The 18,395-nt window shown below is 36.5% G+C and overlaps 1 protein-coding gene across 2 annotated transcripts in view; it reads left to right on the top strand.

Annotated features, from left to right (window-relative positions):
• The window catches only part of SLC12A7 (solute carrier family 12 member 7), a 67,045-nt gene extending 49,018 nt beyond the window's left edge, over window positions 1-18,027 (top strand). The window contains exons 17-25 of one of the 2 annotated variants that reach the window (XM_075142897.1): window positions 1,224-1,392; window positions 4,242-4,437; window positions 4,759-4,928; window positions 5,078-5,209; window positions 6,927-7,034; window positions 10,045-10,161; window positions 12,247-12,428; window positions 16,454-16,587; window positions 17,056-18,022. In XM_075142897.1, coding sequence (XP_074998998.1) covers window positions 1,224-1,392; window positions 4,242-4,437; window positions 4,759-4,928; window positions 5,078-5,209; window positions 6,927-7,034; window positions 10,045-10,161; window positions 12,247-12,428; window positions 16,454-16,587; window positions 17,056-17,147 — 1,300 coding nt within the window. In that variant the 3' untranslated portion in view covers window positions 17,148-18,022. Of the gene's footprint in view, window positions 1-1,223; window positions 1,393-4,241; window positions 4,438-4,758; window positions 4,929-5,077; window positions 5,210-6,926; window positions 7,035-10,044; window positions 10,162-12,246; window positions 12,429-16,453; window positions 16,588-17,055 lie in introns of both variants that reach the window. The other variant, XM_075142896.1, reaches the window with a different exon arrangement.
• Window positions 18,028-18,395: the final 368 nt, after the last annotated feature.

The following is an 18,395-nucleotide window of genomic DNA, read 5'->3' as shown; positions in this document are numbered from 1 at the left end:
CAATTTAAATTGTGCTGGTTTTGAGGAGGGAGGTACGCTCCAACTCTTCGTCGTTCTTTTGAATTCGTAGTAATGACAGGAAAATTATAAAATCTTGGTTTGGGAAAAGTAAGCAGGTTGGATATTGATTAAAGGAAACAGAATGCATCCTCATCAAGCATGCAGTTGAAACTGAACTTGGGGGTGCTATCAGTACGGTTAAGGGTATGACTGTCCTTTTGGAAGGACCTATGCAGGGAGAGGAATGGGTCGACAAGAACATCACGAATATCCAGAAGGGCAAGTGCAAAGTCCAGTACCTGGGACAGACTTGTCCAGTGCTATGGTACTCTGCTCTGGGGAAAAGGACCTGTGGTTCGGAGTAGTTAGTAAGCCAGCAGTGTGCCTTAGCAGTGACATGTGCTGCATCAACAGGACCATAGCTAGTATATTGAGAAGTAAATCTATTGGGAAATAATATTCCTCTTTGCTCAGCACTCACTAGAGTACATCTAGAATATTTCAAATGGTTTTAGGCACCCTAGCGTAGGAAAGACATCACTAAGCTGGAGTGAGTTCAGCAGAGGACCACTGAGATGATGGTTGGGGTACAGGAGCATATCTCCTGTGGGGAGAGGCTGAGGGAGCTATGCTTATTCAGCTTGGAGGAGGCTTGAGGGGAGCCTAAAAGCTGATATAACTAACTAGTAAACATCCAATACCTAAAAGAAGGTTACTGAGAAGATGGAGTCAAACTCCTTACAGCAGTATATGATAGGAGAATGAAAGAACATGATAAAATGGAGAAAGAAAAGAAATAAAAATTGAGATGACGATAATTAAGCACTGAAGAGGTGATAATATCTCTGTTTCTGGAGGTTTTCAAAATCTAGCTGGATGGAGCTGTGAACAATCTGGTGTGCATTCAATGTTTAACCACTTCAAGCAGCAGGTTGCACTAGATGACCTTGGAAGGGTGATAATTCTGATTCAATAATTTTCTTGGTAAAACTGTTCTTTAAGGTAGCTTTTCAGAATGATGGCTCATGTAGGTATTCTGTACCTGTTGTTGCTATTGCAAGTTATGACTGCCTTACTTGATAGTTGAATGTTTTCCATTGAATTAAGCACTTAATCTGCATTTTATTAATTGTTAGTTTTAATTTTCCAATTCTTTCTTTCTTTTATATATATATACATATATGTGTGTTTGTGTGTTTAACTTTTCTTTTTTTTTTTGGCAGACCTCAACTTTTGGTCTTGTTAAACTTGGATGGTGAGCAGTTGGTGAAACATCCTAGACTGCTTTCTTTCACCTCTCAGTTGAAGGCTGGTAAAGGACTGACTATCGTGGGCTCTGTGCTTCAGGGAATCTTCTTGGATAAATGTACAGAAACTCAGAAAGCTGAAGAGGTATTTGAAAGACAGCTTACGAACACTTGAAACTTCCGTTAGTATTTAAATGTTGAATATGGATAACTCATATCTTGAATTAGAACAGAACTGTTGTAAAGTATTGAAGAAACCATCAATTTTTTACTATCAGCACAATCAATGATTATATATAAAGAATAGGGGTTTGTGCGTAGCAAAATGTTTTATAAAACTTCCCAATAGGATAAGGCAATGCTGATACTTCTTAGATTTTTATTTTCTTGAATATTGAAAGCCCTGGGCTCACAATCAAATTACATTCTTGAAAAAGCCAAGTGATAGAATTTTTTTTTTTAACAAATTACCTTATACAGAAAACAGATTTATTTAACAAAAACTTAACATTTATCTAACAAATGCAGATGTGTTTGGCATAATTTCATCCTCTGGATGTATACATGATACTATTTTCTACATTGTCCTAGAAATAAATAGCAGAGCTAGGGTTAGGAGCAGTCTTTGCTGGAATTCTACTCTGTTGCTTAACTGTAAACAGCATCCTTCTTGAGATCCTTTACTTTCTCTTTTTTTTTTCTTTCCTATCTATCCCATATCTCCAGAGAAGGTAGGATGAGGTAGGAAAAAAATAGTAAGTTATCATGTAATTTAAGATGACCTCTAACTGTGCTTACAAATACAAGTGAATCTAATTTGGATGTTTGTCTTTTTTCCTGACAACTTGTCAGTATTTGACTGTGCTACCCAATTGGAAATACACAGACATTTTTGTGGGAAGCCCTTGAAAATACCCAGACTTAATTTTAAATTTTCCCCTGAAGGAAAAAGGGGAGTTAACTGAGCTTCTGAAGATCTATTGTTCATACAGCTTGGACTTTCAGTGCAAAGCACGTTTCTCTTTTTGTTTGGTCTTAAGCAACTCGTGTACTTCTTTGTTTAATCCAGTATTGGGGTAACTCGGTATAGATAATTATATTTGCTTACCTACACAAACTCTCCTACTCCTAACTTTATAGCGCAGGGAAACATTTTTAGAAAATACCATGTTTCATGTATTTGATTGAATACTATTGAAAAATCTATTGCTTTTAGAAAACTACTATAACATCTACTCCAAAAGTAGGCTTTGATTGCCATTATATCTTCAGTGTTGTTGAAAAGAGTATCTTGTGTACTATTTTGATCCAAGTCTTCACAGCTCTGTAAAAATGCCTGTGACTTATTCAGACCTGGTATCTCTAAAATAGATGAGCATTTATGATGTTGAAATGGACTTAACAAAGCTAACTGCCCTTTTTCTCCCAGCTTTCTTTTTTCTCCCTCTTGGTATTCAGACTTGTCCCTAGTGGTTTTTAAAATAACAAAGCGTGAAGCCAGATGGCCTACCTGATATCACATGAAAAGGCTCCAAGAGAGCAATTAGCTTGAAAACATGGTGGAAAAAGTCTAGCAATGATATATTGTGAAAGTAATTATTATTAAGCTGTTGTTGTTATTAACACGTAGGAGTAGAAAACAAGACCAAGAATACAATCAGGCCTCTGAAATAAAACAGAGAAAACCTTTAAACAGAAACTGTTTACCCATGAGGATTTGAAATGTTACCTGTAGTTGGCTTAACTTGAAGTCAGCTACATTTTTGAGAGAGAGAACAGGAATGAATTTAAGGGGGACCTAATCCCTGGGTTCTCTAGAAAGTCCGACCTGGTGTTAAGATCGAGGAAACTATTGCTTTTAAAATGGAAATGAAGATGAATTGTAAAAGTTTGAGTGCCTGGAGGCCTCACTGGTTTTGGAAAATTTCAACTAGAAAATGTTTCTAGAAGATTTGTAGGAAATGAAGATTTCTCCTGTCTGTCTTTTAAAAAGAAAAAAGCATCTATTTAAACTGATATGCCCTCGCAGATACTGTTTGCGCAGACAGACTTGTTAGCTTTGCTACCAAATTCTCTGAAGACTTTTTTTCTCTACTAACCAGAATTTCCGATGTGAAGCCACACTGAGCCAGTGCCAGGCATTCTATGATCAAATCTGTTCCTGATGGTTTCTAACAGGAATTTTGATGCTTCCAAAATTCCAAATTTTGATGTGCTGGTTCTTCCTTCTGAAACCATGCTGATCTCCCACACAAGGCATTGATGATGATGGGATTTTTAAAGTCGTGCCATGAAAAGATAGTAAATGCCAAAGCTGATGTTTCCTAGTCAACCTTGATACCATTTTGAATGCTACTTTTAAATTACTTGGTTATGTGTCTGTGTGTTTATCAGTGTTTAAATGAAGGGGAGACGTTGAAATCAAAGGGGTGTGGGAGACTTAATCTAGTCAGTTCATCTTGTCATTATTCAACCAGTGATTCCAATTGTCTCCTGCACATCTATTTTTTCCGTGTTGGGAGCTGATAAATAAAGAATCATCTCTTAATGTCAAAGTTGTTTAAGGAGCTTTGGCAGCCTCTTCTTCTAAAGTCCTTGGCATCACGTTTTCCCAAACCCTTCCAATTCCAAAAGAAAGGACTTGTCATTCCAAACATACGGTGCTTTGTCAGTCAGCAGTTTTGACTTTACCTGAAGCAGTGTTACTTCATTTATGTATGTGGTTTTATTTGTGTCTTGTTCATTCTTCTTTGGAAATAAAAGGCTGAATAATTAAAGTAATGAAAAACCTGTGTGTGGTGTCTTTTGGGGAGGTGGGTGTTTTGGGTTTTAGTTGTCATAGAATCATGTTCCCACTTTTGGAACTAGCGGTTTCTTAATGTTGATTGTACACTGTAGCTAATGTTTTGCTCTTATTTAGTGATGTTACTCCTTATGGTGTTTTTTACCAGTGTTGATGACTGCATTTCCCCATGTGTAATCTTCCTTTTGCAGAATGTTAAGGCCTTAATGGGAGTAGAAAAGACTAAAGGATTTTGCCAGATTGTCGTATCTCCCAATTTCAGAGATGGAATATCCTATTTGATTCAGTCAGCTGGTCTAGGAGGGATGAAGCACAACACAGTCCTGATGGCGTGGCCACAGTCGTGGAAGCAGGCAGAAAATCGTTTCTCATGGAAAAATTTTGTTGGTATGTGTTTATTGACTTTCTCCTATGTGTTTGTAATACAACTGTGTAACTAATGTATTTGCTGTGTGGAGAAAATGTGATGCTGAACATTCAGTGGACAATTGAGTATTTCCCCACATCTGATTTCACGTGGGTTTTCTCAGCCCTCAGCCTCTTCAACCATGGCTTCTCTTGTTCTTCTCCTAAGCAGGTGAGTCAGTAAACCCAGGATTTTGCCTCAGCAGAATCTGGGAAGATTTAAGCTTTTGAATTTAAAACAAAAACAAAAGCTGTGAATGAAAACTAGACATTCTTGATCAAATGTCTTGCTTTCCCTTGCAGACACCGTACGAGAAACAACAGCAGCTCAGCAAGCACTCTTGGTGGCTAAAAACATTGACTTATTTCCAACAAATCAAGAACGTTTTACTGAAGGCAACATAGATGTGTGGTGGATTGTTCATGATGGTGGTATGCTGATGTTACTGCCTTTTCTCCTTCGACAGCACAAGGCAAGGACACAGAAAATGGCTGGGATTTCATTTTCTAGCAATGAGTAGTTCTAAGGGTTCCTAATGAAATACTCTTTCACCTTGATAGAATAATGCGTGGTGATAGCAATCGCTGTGTTACGAATTGTTATAATGTATCTTTTTGATAGGTTTGGAGAAAATGTAAAATGCGTATCTTCACCGTCGCTCAAATGGATGATAATAGCATTCAAATGAAGAAGGATCTTCAGATGTTCTTATATCACCTTAGACTGAATGCTGAAGTGGAAGTTGTTGAAATGGTACGTTACTGCATTTTTTTTTTTAGGTGCAACTGAGACTAAACTTGGGATTTAGCATTTTTGACACTAAGATGTTAGCCCGAATATAAAAAGGGAAAGATCGCAGTCCCACCAAGAACAAGAAGGTTTTTTAAAGCAACAGTATCTTACCATGTCACAATGCTAGTGTATGTGATAGTGAGTTTAATGGTTTTGTCAAGTAGAGTTGAGCCATTTTGATGTGTTAAAGCCTACTTTATTTATGAGGACTAGTCCATAGAGATAGCTCGCTCAGGAAGGAAAAAGCTTGAATTTTTAGCAGGCAGTGAAATGGAAGGCTGAATGTGCTTAATCTAATAATCCATGGCATCCAGCATGAGAGAGGATGAACACATCTGTCTCTCCAACTGCTGTGTGAATATCTCTCTAGAAAAAGGAATCCCTGGGCCCCCGTGAGAGTATGTCGGTTGTTTTTGGCATTGCCAGCCTCTTTGGCACTGAACAGCAAGACAATATAGTAGAGATTCACAAGCCAAATGGTGGCAAAATGAATTTTGCAACTTTTTTCCCTTTTTAAATACTGGTCGTAAATGGCTAAAGAGAAAGGACTAAAGCTGTATTCTGTCTAGACCTGCTTTTTTTAGGCAACTAAAGAAAAACTTCATTTCAGCACTCAAAGGTGACGAGCATAATGTCCAAAGACCAAAAAAAAAACCACCAACACCCCCCCCCCCCAAAAAAAAAAAAACCCAAAAAACAAAAAACACCAACAACACCTTTTAAACTCATTCTGAAGTGAGGTGAAGGAGATGGGTCAACTGGTTCAAAACTTCTACCATGACCAGTTCCTGGAAAGAACAAAACCTATCAAAAAGATTTATCATGCTAATCGGCCATAAAGCAAATTCTAACAATCGTTTAAATTACTTATAAAAAAAAAAAAAAGGCTTATGAAAAAATTGGTTAGTATTTTGAACTAGGAAGTAAGAGAAATCCTTTTATTTTTTTTTCTAATTTATTTTTGTTTTGTTTAGAGTCCTGAATATAAAAGGCTAAAATGCTGTGGCATGTGCAGTTGAAAGAAGACAGAGTGCCATAAAAAAGGCTCAGCCTTGGCTGGATTTTGAGCAGAAGATAATATAGGAAACATAATTTATTCTTTTCTTATGTGGGTCATATTTAACCCTGATAATCTTCCAAAAGATAAGAGGCACATTACGAGTCAGTGACAACACAGATAATGCTATAGATTTTTACGTTGTATTTTAGCTTTGAGCTGATGTGAGAATATATGCCAAGTTTCTTCATAAATGCTTCCGTTTGTGCACATTTCTCACTGGTGAAAGGACAATGTGTTATTTTGTGGGTCTAGACAGTTTTTAAGCGCACACGTGCTCAGGAAGCAGCAATGCAGACCCAGTTTAAATAAGCGCTTTCAACCCTTTCTCTTTTCTGCAGCCTAGTTGGAACAGAACAATGGAAACTCTGTCCCAAGTACCTCAAATTTAGATAAAAATCACATTGATATTGGTATAATAGGATATTTCAATGTACGAGATTGCTGTTTGAAGATGAAGTTTTAAGAATGATGGATCAATTATATGCTTGGGATTACGCTGATGCCATAAATACATCCAGGACAGAATGAATGCAGGAATGAATGTGGTACACTGTCTAAACGTTGTTCTTTTGAGCAGTACTTTTTCTTCTGATGTTTCTAATGCCAATCTCTTTGCAGTTTGAAAACGATATTTCTGCGTTCACATATGAGAAGACACTTATGATGGAACAGCGATCTCAGATGCTAAAACAGATGCAGCTATCAAAGAACGAAAGGGAAAGAGAGGTAGGGGCTTCGGCTTGGCAAGATGCTCTGTGAAAAATCTGAAAGTAGTATTTCTTCTTAGAAGTGGCTTCTAATTAGTTTCTAACTAGTCAAAAGCTTTTATGACTGCATTCTATGTTAGTTTCTCTACAGCGGGTTTCACTTGCAAGGTTAAAATAATGGGGGGGGAAGGAAATCCTCTTTTATTTGAACAGTTGTTTAGAGTTTTCCTGTTCTTTTTAAGATTAGTGCAAGTATTTACTAGCAAAACATTTGAGCGTCAGTGTGGAATATATCCAGAGCATTTCCAAACTTGACATATATCAGTAGCTAAGGTTCATGATCATTCAGCTGGACTGATTAGCTTTGTTTGTAACTTGGTCTTGTTCAATTCACACAGACTATTTTTTAGTTTCTGCATTATTTTAAATGTTTTATGTATTAACTACTTGTTGTTTCTGGAGCCAAAATTAGGCTGACTAACCTATAATCCTATGATATCCAGATGGGAATGCTATGTTTACTGCTCCCCTACCCTTACTAGTCCCTGGTGGTATTTTGCACGTTGTGGAGACAAGCTTCATGCAGCTGCATTTTTGTGCATATTTGTACCTTTTAAATCTTTTTCTTTTTTTCTTTTGGCTTATCCTTCTACCCCCTCATTTATTCTGTTAACTATCCCATTATTATCAACACTTCCTAGTGATGTAAAAGGTATTAAATGCTTTGGCTTTGCTGTCACTTACAGTGATTTCTCTCCCATGCCAAATCAGAGATCTCTGCTGTGTCTAACTGCTCATTTGTAAAAAAACTAGAATTTTTTTTTCTTGTGGCTTTTTTGTCTACTGATAATTGTAACTCATTTTATACCTAAGCCTTTTTGGTGTTAATCCTACAAGTCCGTGCAGTTGTGGGTTTTGGTTTTTTTTTTAATCTCTCCTTATTTATTCTTTTTTTCCCATTTCACAGGATTTTTTTTAAGGTTCCTAAAGGTGCCTTGTATCGCTACGACAATGTGCTGCTGTAAATCCTCTTTTTTCTCATCTGCATCATGGTAGTTTTCTTTTGATCCGAGCCTGCCTAACATCTTTTCAGTAAAAAACAAGCTCTCCTGTACTCCTTACTCAGTGTTTTTAAATTTTTCTCATTTCTTTATTGAACACTAGTATTTTTCCAGTGGAGTTTGAGCGATTAATCAATCTACAGTGGACTTTTAAGGATCTAACTTCCTCATGAATGCTTTGCAAGTAGCCCAAGCACGTAAGGCTCTGTAGTCTATAGCATATGAATTGTAGTGGAGGCAAAAGAATTTCTCCTCAGCTCTGTGAGTTGGTTGGAATCTGCACTACTTCAGCGTGTTGTTTGCTTGGAAGTTTTAATTTCTTTCTTCTCCCTCCCCCCTCATGTTTGTTTGATGGTTTTTTTATTACTCACTTTCATCTGAATGTAGCCATCATCATTATAGCTTCAGTTTGTTCCTTCATATCAGGTAGGGTAAAATCTGAGATGTTCAAAATACCATAGAATTGATTTCATGGTCTGAAGTAAAATCCTTGATAATTCCAAGAACATCTAGTACTTATTTCCTGCCTTGTCCAAAAATAAAAGCCATATCCATCTGTTGTTTCTGATTAGCATACCTTAATCTACCTTGTTCTTTTGTATTTTCATCAGAAAATGTTGTTTAGTTATGCCTTCACTTCCTCTGGAGTTACAAGTTGAGTATATGCACTCAGTGTGCCAGGCCCTCCCTTAATCTGATTGTCTTGTCTTAAATGAGCTGAGCCATCCCCTCCAGTTTTATGATTACCTCCAAAACATTTCTCTCATTGGTATTGCTAGTTAAAATTAGTATTGCTTTTGTTTTCATTATCTGTCTCCAGACATTCAAATATAACCCTGATATTCCAACTTTGAATGATGCTTGTAGTATTGAATGGTGCTTGTAGTATTGTTCCCTGTTACCACCAAGATTAGTATTTTAATCTCATTTTTGTGCTTCAAATGAGGTTCAGACCTTCATGAGGAGGAGAATTTGTTTTTGTACAGCATTCTTTTGCTGTTTCCCTCACAGGCATGCTCTTATCCCGAAGGAATCACCCTCCCTGTGCCCTCTTCTGTTACTTTTTTAAATGGAACTTTATTTGATCTTGCCCCGGGTTTTCTTGTGGAACTGGGGCATGGGGACTCATGGGATTTTTGTTTCCTTTTTCGAGAAACTTGGTTGATTTGCTTCTATTCAAGTGTAAATATAATATATGCCAGCAAAGGGTAAGATTTGCAGACTTAAGTGCAACTGCAAAACATTTATTTATTTGACTTTGACAATAGTGCTGCAAAGATGAAAGAAAATGTAGAGCCTCGTTCACTTCCTTGCTGCGCTTCCTAGTGGTTGTTGACTTCCTTCTCTGGTTAGTCCCAACTAATGACTGTTGGACCAGGCAGTGATATTGTTGGAACTGTGAGGAGGCAGTCATCCATCCCACCACTACTTTGTGTTGGGTTGCGCAGTGCAAGTGCTGTTGTGCAGATTGCTGCTGCTAGGTAAGATTGGCAGAAATGTGGGTGCACGTAGGTGAGAAGCACAACAATAGCTTGTAAATCACTGGGAAATAAAGCAGTGTTTGGATTCAGAAAGCAGCTTTCTCAGCTGGTTAATTCTTATTTTTTCATACTTTTGACTGTAACTGAATAAAATCAATTCATCTGAATCATCACATATATGAAGGGATGTGACCCTTGCAAACAAGTGACTATTTGAGGTTCCCATATACACTAAAGGATTCAATCCACTTCATGTTTTCACAAATCTCTGTAAAGAGACTTCATAACTAACTGCTAAACACTTCAAAAAGAGCCCCATAGTATATATAAACAAATGGCATGTTTGTTAAAACAAACCAAGTTTATAACAAGCTACGATACCAAATCTCATCTATTTAAATGAAGACAATTTTTGTGTTGAATAATATGATCATCTGCTTTTTTCTATAGACTGTTTTTTTTGTCATTGGTAACCTTTTTGTCCCAGATTCAGAGCATCACTGATGAGTCTCGAGGCTCAATCAGAAGAAAAAGCTACTCCAGTCCACAGTCCATTGGCCAAGATGCGCAGGCACTGCTGACTAGTGATTATCGAGAGGAGGAGGTAGTTGGACATAGTACTGGCTAGATATATTTTTCCATTGCAACACTTGAAGTGCCACTATTGCAAACTGAACTACAAATGAACAACTTGATTATTCATTGATATAGAACAGTTCTTCATAAGTTTTAATTTTACTATTTTTCTAAATTCATTCTTATCCTATATTTTTTCTCTAGATGATGCTTCTGTGACATGAACTACATCCTATTTTTCTCACACTTATTTTCCATAAAAGAAACACTTATGATTCTGAGAGTGCCTGTTTTTCTTAAGAGCCAGAAGCAAAGATATTTCTGTTTTCTATCTCTTAAGAAGTCTTAATAGTGGGTGTTTCATTAATAAGCATATTTCATGCTTTAACAAAGCATTGCCTTCCTTTATAGTTCCTATATTGAAGTACTGAAGCTTCTCAGAGACCATATAGATATACTAGGGCTTTTAAGGATTTCTATACTGATTGACAAGCCATTATTAACCCATAAATGTCGTTACTACTTTCTGCATGGTGAGTTTAAAAGGAAATGAACTAATGTAATAAATGGTTTTAGTGTGCACTTGAAGTGTTGCTCATATCTAAAGATGTGTAGCCTAGTTTGTAGAAATGCTTATATACCTTTGTTTCCCTTTCTTCATGAAGTATGAGAAGAATGTGTTGCATTCCATGTCATTAATCTGGTATCAAAATAGCACTAACAAAAATGCTTTTGTTGTCTTTGCATTTTTATAAACACGTGCTGTAGGTCAGAATTTCTCTTGGCCTCACTGTCTTTCTAAAAATGGCAAAATTTCTTCCATTGAAGCATGGTTGTACTGAACTCATCCTACAGTCATTAGTTTGAAACTTTAGTTCGTTAGATACTGCTGTATGGCACGTATAGTATCTGGATGTATTTGTTAGCTTTTTCTATTCTCATGATAGAACTATATTCACAGTAACTTCTGATTCGTAGTCTTGACTTGTGATTTAATCTTCTGGGGAAATATGGAGACTGTCAAACAAATAGATATTTATGTGAACCTCAGAATTGAACTCTAGGATTTGGGAATCCTCAAGGATAGGAACTAAAGAAATAATTTAGGAAAAATACAGAAGCTCTTAGGCGTTTAAAAACAGCTGCAATTACAGTTTGTGAACAATTAGGGGAATCGCTGTTCAGAGATGGAAAGTAGTTTTCTCATCTGCTTTGATTTTATTCATGCTTTTGATTGCAACTTGAATTAAATTGATTCTTCTGAATCATCACATATGTGGAGGGATGTGACCATCGCTAACGTGAATAATTGAGGTTCCCAAATGGAGCAGGTACTTCAACTCATGATTTTAACAAGTGTCTGAACAGACTTTGTGACTGCTAAAGATCCTTAAAAAACAAACAAAACTAAAGCAAAATAAAGAAGCCCCCAGAACCTCCACACACCAAAAAAAAAAAACCCCACCATCCCAAAACAGAACACCCAAAACCACAAAAACAATCCTCCCCCCATACCAATTCACTTATGATTTTAAGAGTCTAAGGTACTGTATTTGTGTGTCTTTTGATGGAAATACAGAAGCTATGGACAAAGTATTATGAGGGTAAGTAATAAATAACGTGTTAAATATTTCTTCCTTCTTTCCTCAAGAGGAGCAAGGGGAATGGGAAACGGAGAACACAGAAGTGTGTACACATATGGGAACAACAATATTGTGTTCTTGAAGTTGTGATTTGAGTTTCTGCTATTATAAGGGAAGAGAAGGCTCTTTCATGGTTAGATTGATTGGCTTTTGTTATGTAATATGCACTTGCATGCATAAGTAATCTAATGGAACATAGCTAGCCTTCAATTCAGCCAGTCCAATGATGTGTTGCTGGGATCATGAGTCATGCTGGTAGTTCAGCTAAAGGCATGTGAAATGGACAGTGTTTGCGACAGTATCTGAGAAAATAACAATGTATCTGTCTGGTATTTGTTCACAAAGTAAGGTGCATTTTTCTGTATCTTCTTTTGTTCCACTGCTGTGAAATTTCTTTTCAGAATTTTAATAATGCGTAATCTAAAAATGCACTTTTTGGCTGAATCTTGGGATGATTGTTTTGTGGCCAGGCTCAGCTGATCCATGACAGAAACACTGCCTCGCACTCAGCTCCAGCGGTCAAAGCAAGTGTGGCTGCTGCTGTGCCGGAAAAGGTGCAAATGACCTGGACTAAAGAAAAGTTTGTAGCTGAAAAGCATAAAAACAAAGATTCGAATGTGTCTGGCTTTAAAGATATTTTCAACATGAAGCCGTAAGTATACATGTGGTGTTTGGAGTTTTGTATTTGATTGTGTGTATTTTAGCATGTGGTTTTTTGGTCGTGGTGGTTGGTGTGGGGTTTGTTTTTTAAGAGATTGTGGCTTATTTAAAGTTAAGCACAAACATGATCTTTCATGCACTTCACTTAAATGCCATCCTTATGAAAGTAGCATGGACCTGGGTGGAACAATAATGACTATAAAGAATCATTCACAAGAATGTTGTGAATGAAGCTTAAATATGACAGACTTCAAGCTGTCACTTCAACTTCTGTACCAGAAAGCATATATGTTTAAATGCTTAATGATAACTTTTGTTTTTCTCTCTTGCTGTGGGTAACAAATTACTGTATATCACTTCCCAATCTCATTGTGTTTCATTGGGGTGGAGGGAGTACCAAAGAAGCAGATAGATTCTTTCAAGACATTTAGCTTATGTTTTGGTTTTTGTGTGGAGTTCTTGTGGGTTTGGTTTTTTAAACAGATATTCATCCCTCATCCTGTAAATTAAAGCAATATAAAATTTGTGCTTCTATGTATGTCTTGTTATATTAAGTATTTCCTGTTGAAATATTCCTTAATATCTTTTTTTTAAATAGAAGTCACTTAATATATAAGAGCTACAGCCTGTGTCAAGCCTGGTGTAGTAGACACAAAACCAATGACAGAAAGATATCAGCTTATTTGCTTCCTCATGTTGCGATTCAAGGACACACGTGCATTTTTTAATTTCTGGAAGAATGCAGTTATAAACATGGCTAGACTATTTTCTGCACATGCCCAAAGCAAAACTGTGGATGTCAAGAGAAATTTTAATATCTGAAGAAAACATGTCTTAAATCTAGGACTTGTAGACAAGGTACATTTAGAATCAGCACCTTAAAATCCTAGGTTGTTTTGTGGATTTACTCTCAGCTCTTTAGAAACAATTTGCCTTCTGCAAATTCCAGACATCATCTTGCTCACCCTCTAAAGCACTGTTTTTGTTCTGGGCTGCATTGGACTCTAATTCTTAGGGTGTTTTTTTGTTAATATCTTGGAAATATTTCCTATTACTTCTTTATAATTGTGCAAGATGCAGACTTCCGATATTATTATTTTAAAACTACTGTATGTGGTTGGGGTGGAAATTACAGTTCAAACTTGGTGTGCCTGTACAATATATTAATAATGTTGAATTAGAAGTGTACCTGATAGCATAAATATTTTTTCTGTGCATTTGCTTCCCTTCCATGTAGAGAATGGGGAAATCTGTAAGTCTAAACTTCGTTTCACTTAAGCAATGTAGGCTGTGTTCCCTGGTTCTTGTGGTCTTGTACATTGTGTGTGTGTTTCCTAAATCATGATTTGCAATGTGTGTATTCTTTTGTACCTTGTTTTATATACTATGATTTAGCGTTTATCACTAAAAAATATTCTTTATCGTGATTTGTTAATGTTTTCTTCTAAATATTATCAACTTATCAAGGTAAGTCACAGAATGTGTATTTTGGTTTCTGTAAGAATGTAAAACTTGACAGTACTTCTCTGCACCAGCATAATATTTAGCTTTCTAATTAACTACATTAAACAGTGAATATATTTTTGTTCTGGAAAAATAGCCTCCATTGTGCTATAACTACTTGGACAATCGGGATGAATTTGTTCACAAAGGGAACTTAAACGTTTCATCAAATGCCAGTTCTTGCCTTCCTTCTACCAACCCATTCATGTGTAGAAATAACACAAGTTCAGATATACATTGGGTATGACAGCATACAAAAATGAGACACTAAATCTCTATTTGTTCTTGGGTAGAACTGAATTGTGACTGCTCTGCTTTTTTCAGAGCCCAGTGTCTTCTTCATCTTGGCTGTTTAACAAATTGAGCTTCTTATGAAAACTCAGAAAGCTTACTTTGTGTATTATGTACGATTTCAGTTCTACCAGTGCTTGAAGGCTAAATGAAGTTAGTCAGCCTCAGTTCACATTGTACACAATTCGCCTTTAGTCAATTTCAGCTGTTATTTCAGTGCTGAATTCTTGCCCAGTCCATCACAAATTTACATCCTCCATATTTCCTCTGCATTTTATCTTTAGTTTAACAATGTTTGTACTTCAGTATTTGTACACCTCTTCAGTTACACACTCTTGCCTCTCTCTTCTTCATAGTTGTTCTTTGGTCTTCTCAAGCTGCTGTTCTGCTTCTGAAAAACTGAGCTTCAAATATTCTTTTGTTCCATATATGGTTTTTGTACAGTTGGTTCTTAGGACAGATGGCTGCTGTGACAGAAGATCTCCCAGGAGGGACTGATAAACTCAGTTTTGGAAATGTCATTGTCTTGCGGGAAAATGTTGGGGGGGGGGACTCAAAATGAAATTGATGGGGCTGGTCTCCGCTGGCCACTAAACTTCAGGCCAAATGTCTTTTTCTTTCTAATTGCCCCTGCAAAATCAAGGATGAAAATACAACATGAGACATGCTACTTCTAATAGTATCCTGTTAACGGCTTTTCCCTTCATAGTAAAAAAAACGGGGCTTAGCAGAACACATGTATGCTCCCAGCATTCTTCATCTTTCTTGGTCCCCTGTGTTTGAATGAATCTGTATCTGGCTGCTGTTCTCAACTCTACACTTGTTTATATAATCTGAGGGTGGCCTCGTGTTGCTAGAAGATTCTAGGAGTAAGTGTTAGTGTAGTCCCCTGAAATGACCTCTGGTAGTAGAACAAAGTTGTGCGTTTCCTTTTATAAATTTTGGCCTTCTAAACGTTCTTCTTTTGGGAGAAGAGATATCATTAATTTCTGTTTACTTGAGCTGAAACAGTGCTGGGGTTTGTGCTGTAATTTTGATTATTGTTAGTGGAATTCAAAAGATGCCAGACTTGATCAGGCACTTCAGAGGATGTCTTATGTCCTGCTGCTACTAACCTGCCAGTCATCTCTCTGCAGTATGTGAGCCCAGCTGAGCAGGGTACAGTTGTGCTTTTTCTGTGAGACCACCAGTTACAGTGCTAAGAAAATTGCACAGGATGGAGTGATATAAGTGTCTTATATCAGCATACCAGTATCTCAGTTCTTGAGATGTGCTGTCACTCTGTGTTTCCAGGGTTCCCTTTGAAGTGACTCATTTCACTTGTAAAGAATCTACTTTTGGGCAGCGGATCTTTTGGATAAATGGGCTTAGGTAGAGTTGGGATATTTCTGTTGCACTGTAGTGTATGGTTCATTTCCAGTCTTGGCTAGTTTTACACAGATGGCAGTTTCTCAGGAACTATAAGAAAACTGTTCTTTTGTTTTGCAGCTAACAAGGGTAGATCCTAAAATATCTGAAGTCCTAGCAGTTTTGTCCGCTGGCCCACAAATTTACAACAATTATATTTGTGGACACAACAAGCAAAGCATTAGTTAATATTGTTAACGTAAGGGGAGAAGTTCCATTTCGGTTCATTGCTTACTGCCTTACTCTTATGACATGAGAAACTAATAATTTTTTCATGAAATCTATGCTGTTTCTGAATTCTCTTCACCAGGCTTATAGTAATCTTGTGATGTTTCCAAAGGAGCATGAGTGAAATCTTGTACTATACAACATAAATACTGTAATCTTTCCATTGCATTCCTGTAATTCCTTTTTTTGGAATTTCTTGTACAAATCTAGTTACTTTTTTATATAATTTTTATAATTCAATAAACTGGATTCTCGGTGGTTTTGACTAAACTTAATTTCTATTGAAATTAAGTTTTTGCTTTATCTTTGTAAAAGAACTGGTAGTTGGAAGACTTGTGCATTTTGGCAATCTGCTTAGAATTGCTAGAATTTCAGAGTTAAATGTTCTTTTCAAAGGAGAAAAACATGTTTTAAACCTAGGTATTGCATTTTTCTCAAATTTATCTTCAATGTGTACCAATACTGCTGTCCATGAAAATAGCTTATCCTACGTGCATAAGGATTAAATTTATAAATTCAAATACCTAACATATAAATCAAATACATAAGTATTGTGACAATACTTAAAAATGTTTGTTTGCATGCTAGGAATCAGTCAAACGTGAGAAGAATGCACACTGCTGTGAAGCTCAATGGAGTAGTGCTTAATAAATCACAGCATGCTCAGCTAGTTCTTCTGAATATGCCTGGACCTCCTAAAAACAGAAAAGGGGATGAAAACTGTATCCTCTACTATATTGCTTCCATATTTCTTGAAATCAGGAGTGTGGTTTTTGTGATTGTGTCATGGTCTATTTGTTGGGGTAACCATTAGTAACCATGGGTAAGCATAAGCTTGCCTTTAAGAAAACAACTTTTGATTCCACAGGGTTTTAAGAAGTGTTGATAGTGGTGGGGTTTTTTAATTGAATGGATGTAAAGCATTCCTCAATTTTGAACTTATTTTTAAAACCTCTGTTTTTATCTTTTCTGCAGGTGAGTAGGGCAGAACTAGAAATTTTCCCCAAATTAGGCCTCGCTTCCACTTGAGCAAGCAGGTGGATTACATAATGGGACAGTAAAGGGCAACACAGGAAAACTCCTTGATGAAATTGTTGAACTTGATTTTTGCATTATATGTCAGACTTTCTGAGAGATTAGTGGCTATTTTTTCTTTTCTGAATAAATTCCTTGACTTAATGATATTTCAGACATGGAGTTTTTGGAAGTTCTGACAGAAGGTCTGGATAGAGCTCTTCTGGTCCGAGGCAGTGGACGTGAAGTGATCACCATTTATTCTTAACCTGTTTGTACATTTTGTTCAAACCCCACCCCACCCCCACAAAAAAAAAGATGAAACAAAGTTATTTGCCATAATTTGAGCAGCTTCATTAAGAGTTCTAGTTGAAAATTACCTGCAATCTGATGATGTGTTCTGTTTTTTCTATTAAAAAGTTGTATCTAAATTATATTTTAAGAAGATAGATTTATGTAGAATATATTTCTGTAGTGATTAATAAATGGTGGATGGGTTAGGATATTTATATGTAGCATATTCTGACACATTAAACTGTGGTGAAACACAAGAGAAGAGATGGTAATGCAATGGTGTCTTTAAACATACAGAAATGTTAAGCAACTTTTGATGATTTTAATCTTCATTCTGCATCTAAATAAAAGGGAAAGGTTTTAGGAAAGGTTGGCTTCTTCCCTTACCAAAATGCTGCTATGTTGCTTCTGTTGGGATTAGTCCTGCTTCAGGAAACTTCATTCAGAAACGTGTACAACTACTCAAATTTGTATATTATGTGCATAAAGTGTTTCTCCGAAGTTCATGATTTGCCACACTTGTTTTAAATAACATTTCTCTATTTAAAATACTTAGCCAGGTAGCTGAAGCCTTCAGGTGACAGTAATAAATTGTCAAGTTGTGTGGGTTTTCTTATGAGCCACTACCAGTTATAGATTATTGCACAATTATACCAGTGAAATCTAAGAGCATCCAACTCATAGAAAGGCTATGATGCAGTAAGTCCACCTCATTGCAAATATAATTGTAACAATTGATAAACCACAGCAAGTTGGTTAATGAAGTGCAGTCTCTTGTTTTCAAATATGTATATTTTGAAAATGTTGTATGTATGTGCTGCTGTTTAAAATAAAATCTGCTTTTCTGAACTGAACGAGCTCTTAAGTGTTTTTCATTTGAACTTGTTGAACAATTTAGTTTAGGTGCTCAATGGAAACTTTTTGCCTCTGTCAGAATTCTGCCCCTTTTCAGACACTGTTTAGTTTTGTAAATGTTGTTTAAGACCTAAAGTGTGTGTTGGATATCAGAAGATTGTTCTACTCTAAAAAGAATGGTTTTATTTAAACATATATAAACTATTCTTTTATAGTACAATCAACATCTCTGTTGCTCAGATAGGGACAGCAGTGATGCAGGGCTCAAATACCTGACTAGGCTTAAGGTCAGTGCTTTTATCATACCTCTCAGGCAAAGCAAAACAAATTTATAAACAGCAAAAGCTGAAAGCAGCCATTACCAATT

The sequence above is a fragment of the Calonectris borealis genome, chromosome 2, assembly GCF_964195595.1.
Source record: "Calonectris borealis chromosome 2, bCalBor7.hap1.2, whole genome shotgun sequence".
Classification (NCBI taxonomy): domain Eukaryota; kingdom Metazoa; phylum Chordata; class Aves; order Procellariiformes; family Procellariidae; genus Calonectris; species Calonectris borealis.
Note: the sequence above shows the minus strand (reverse complement) of the source record. Positions and strands in the feature narration are given on the sequence as shown.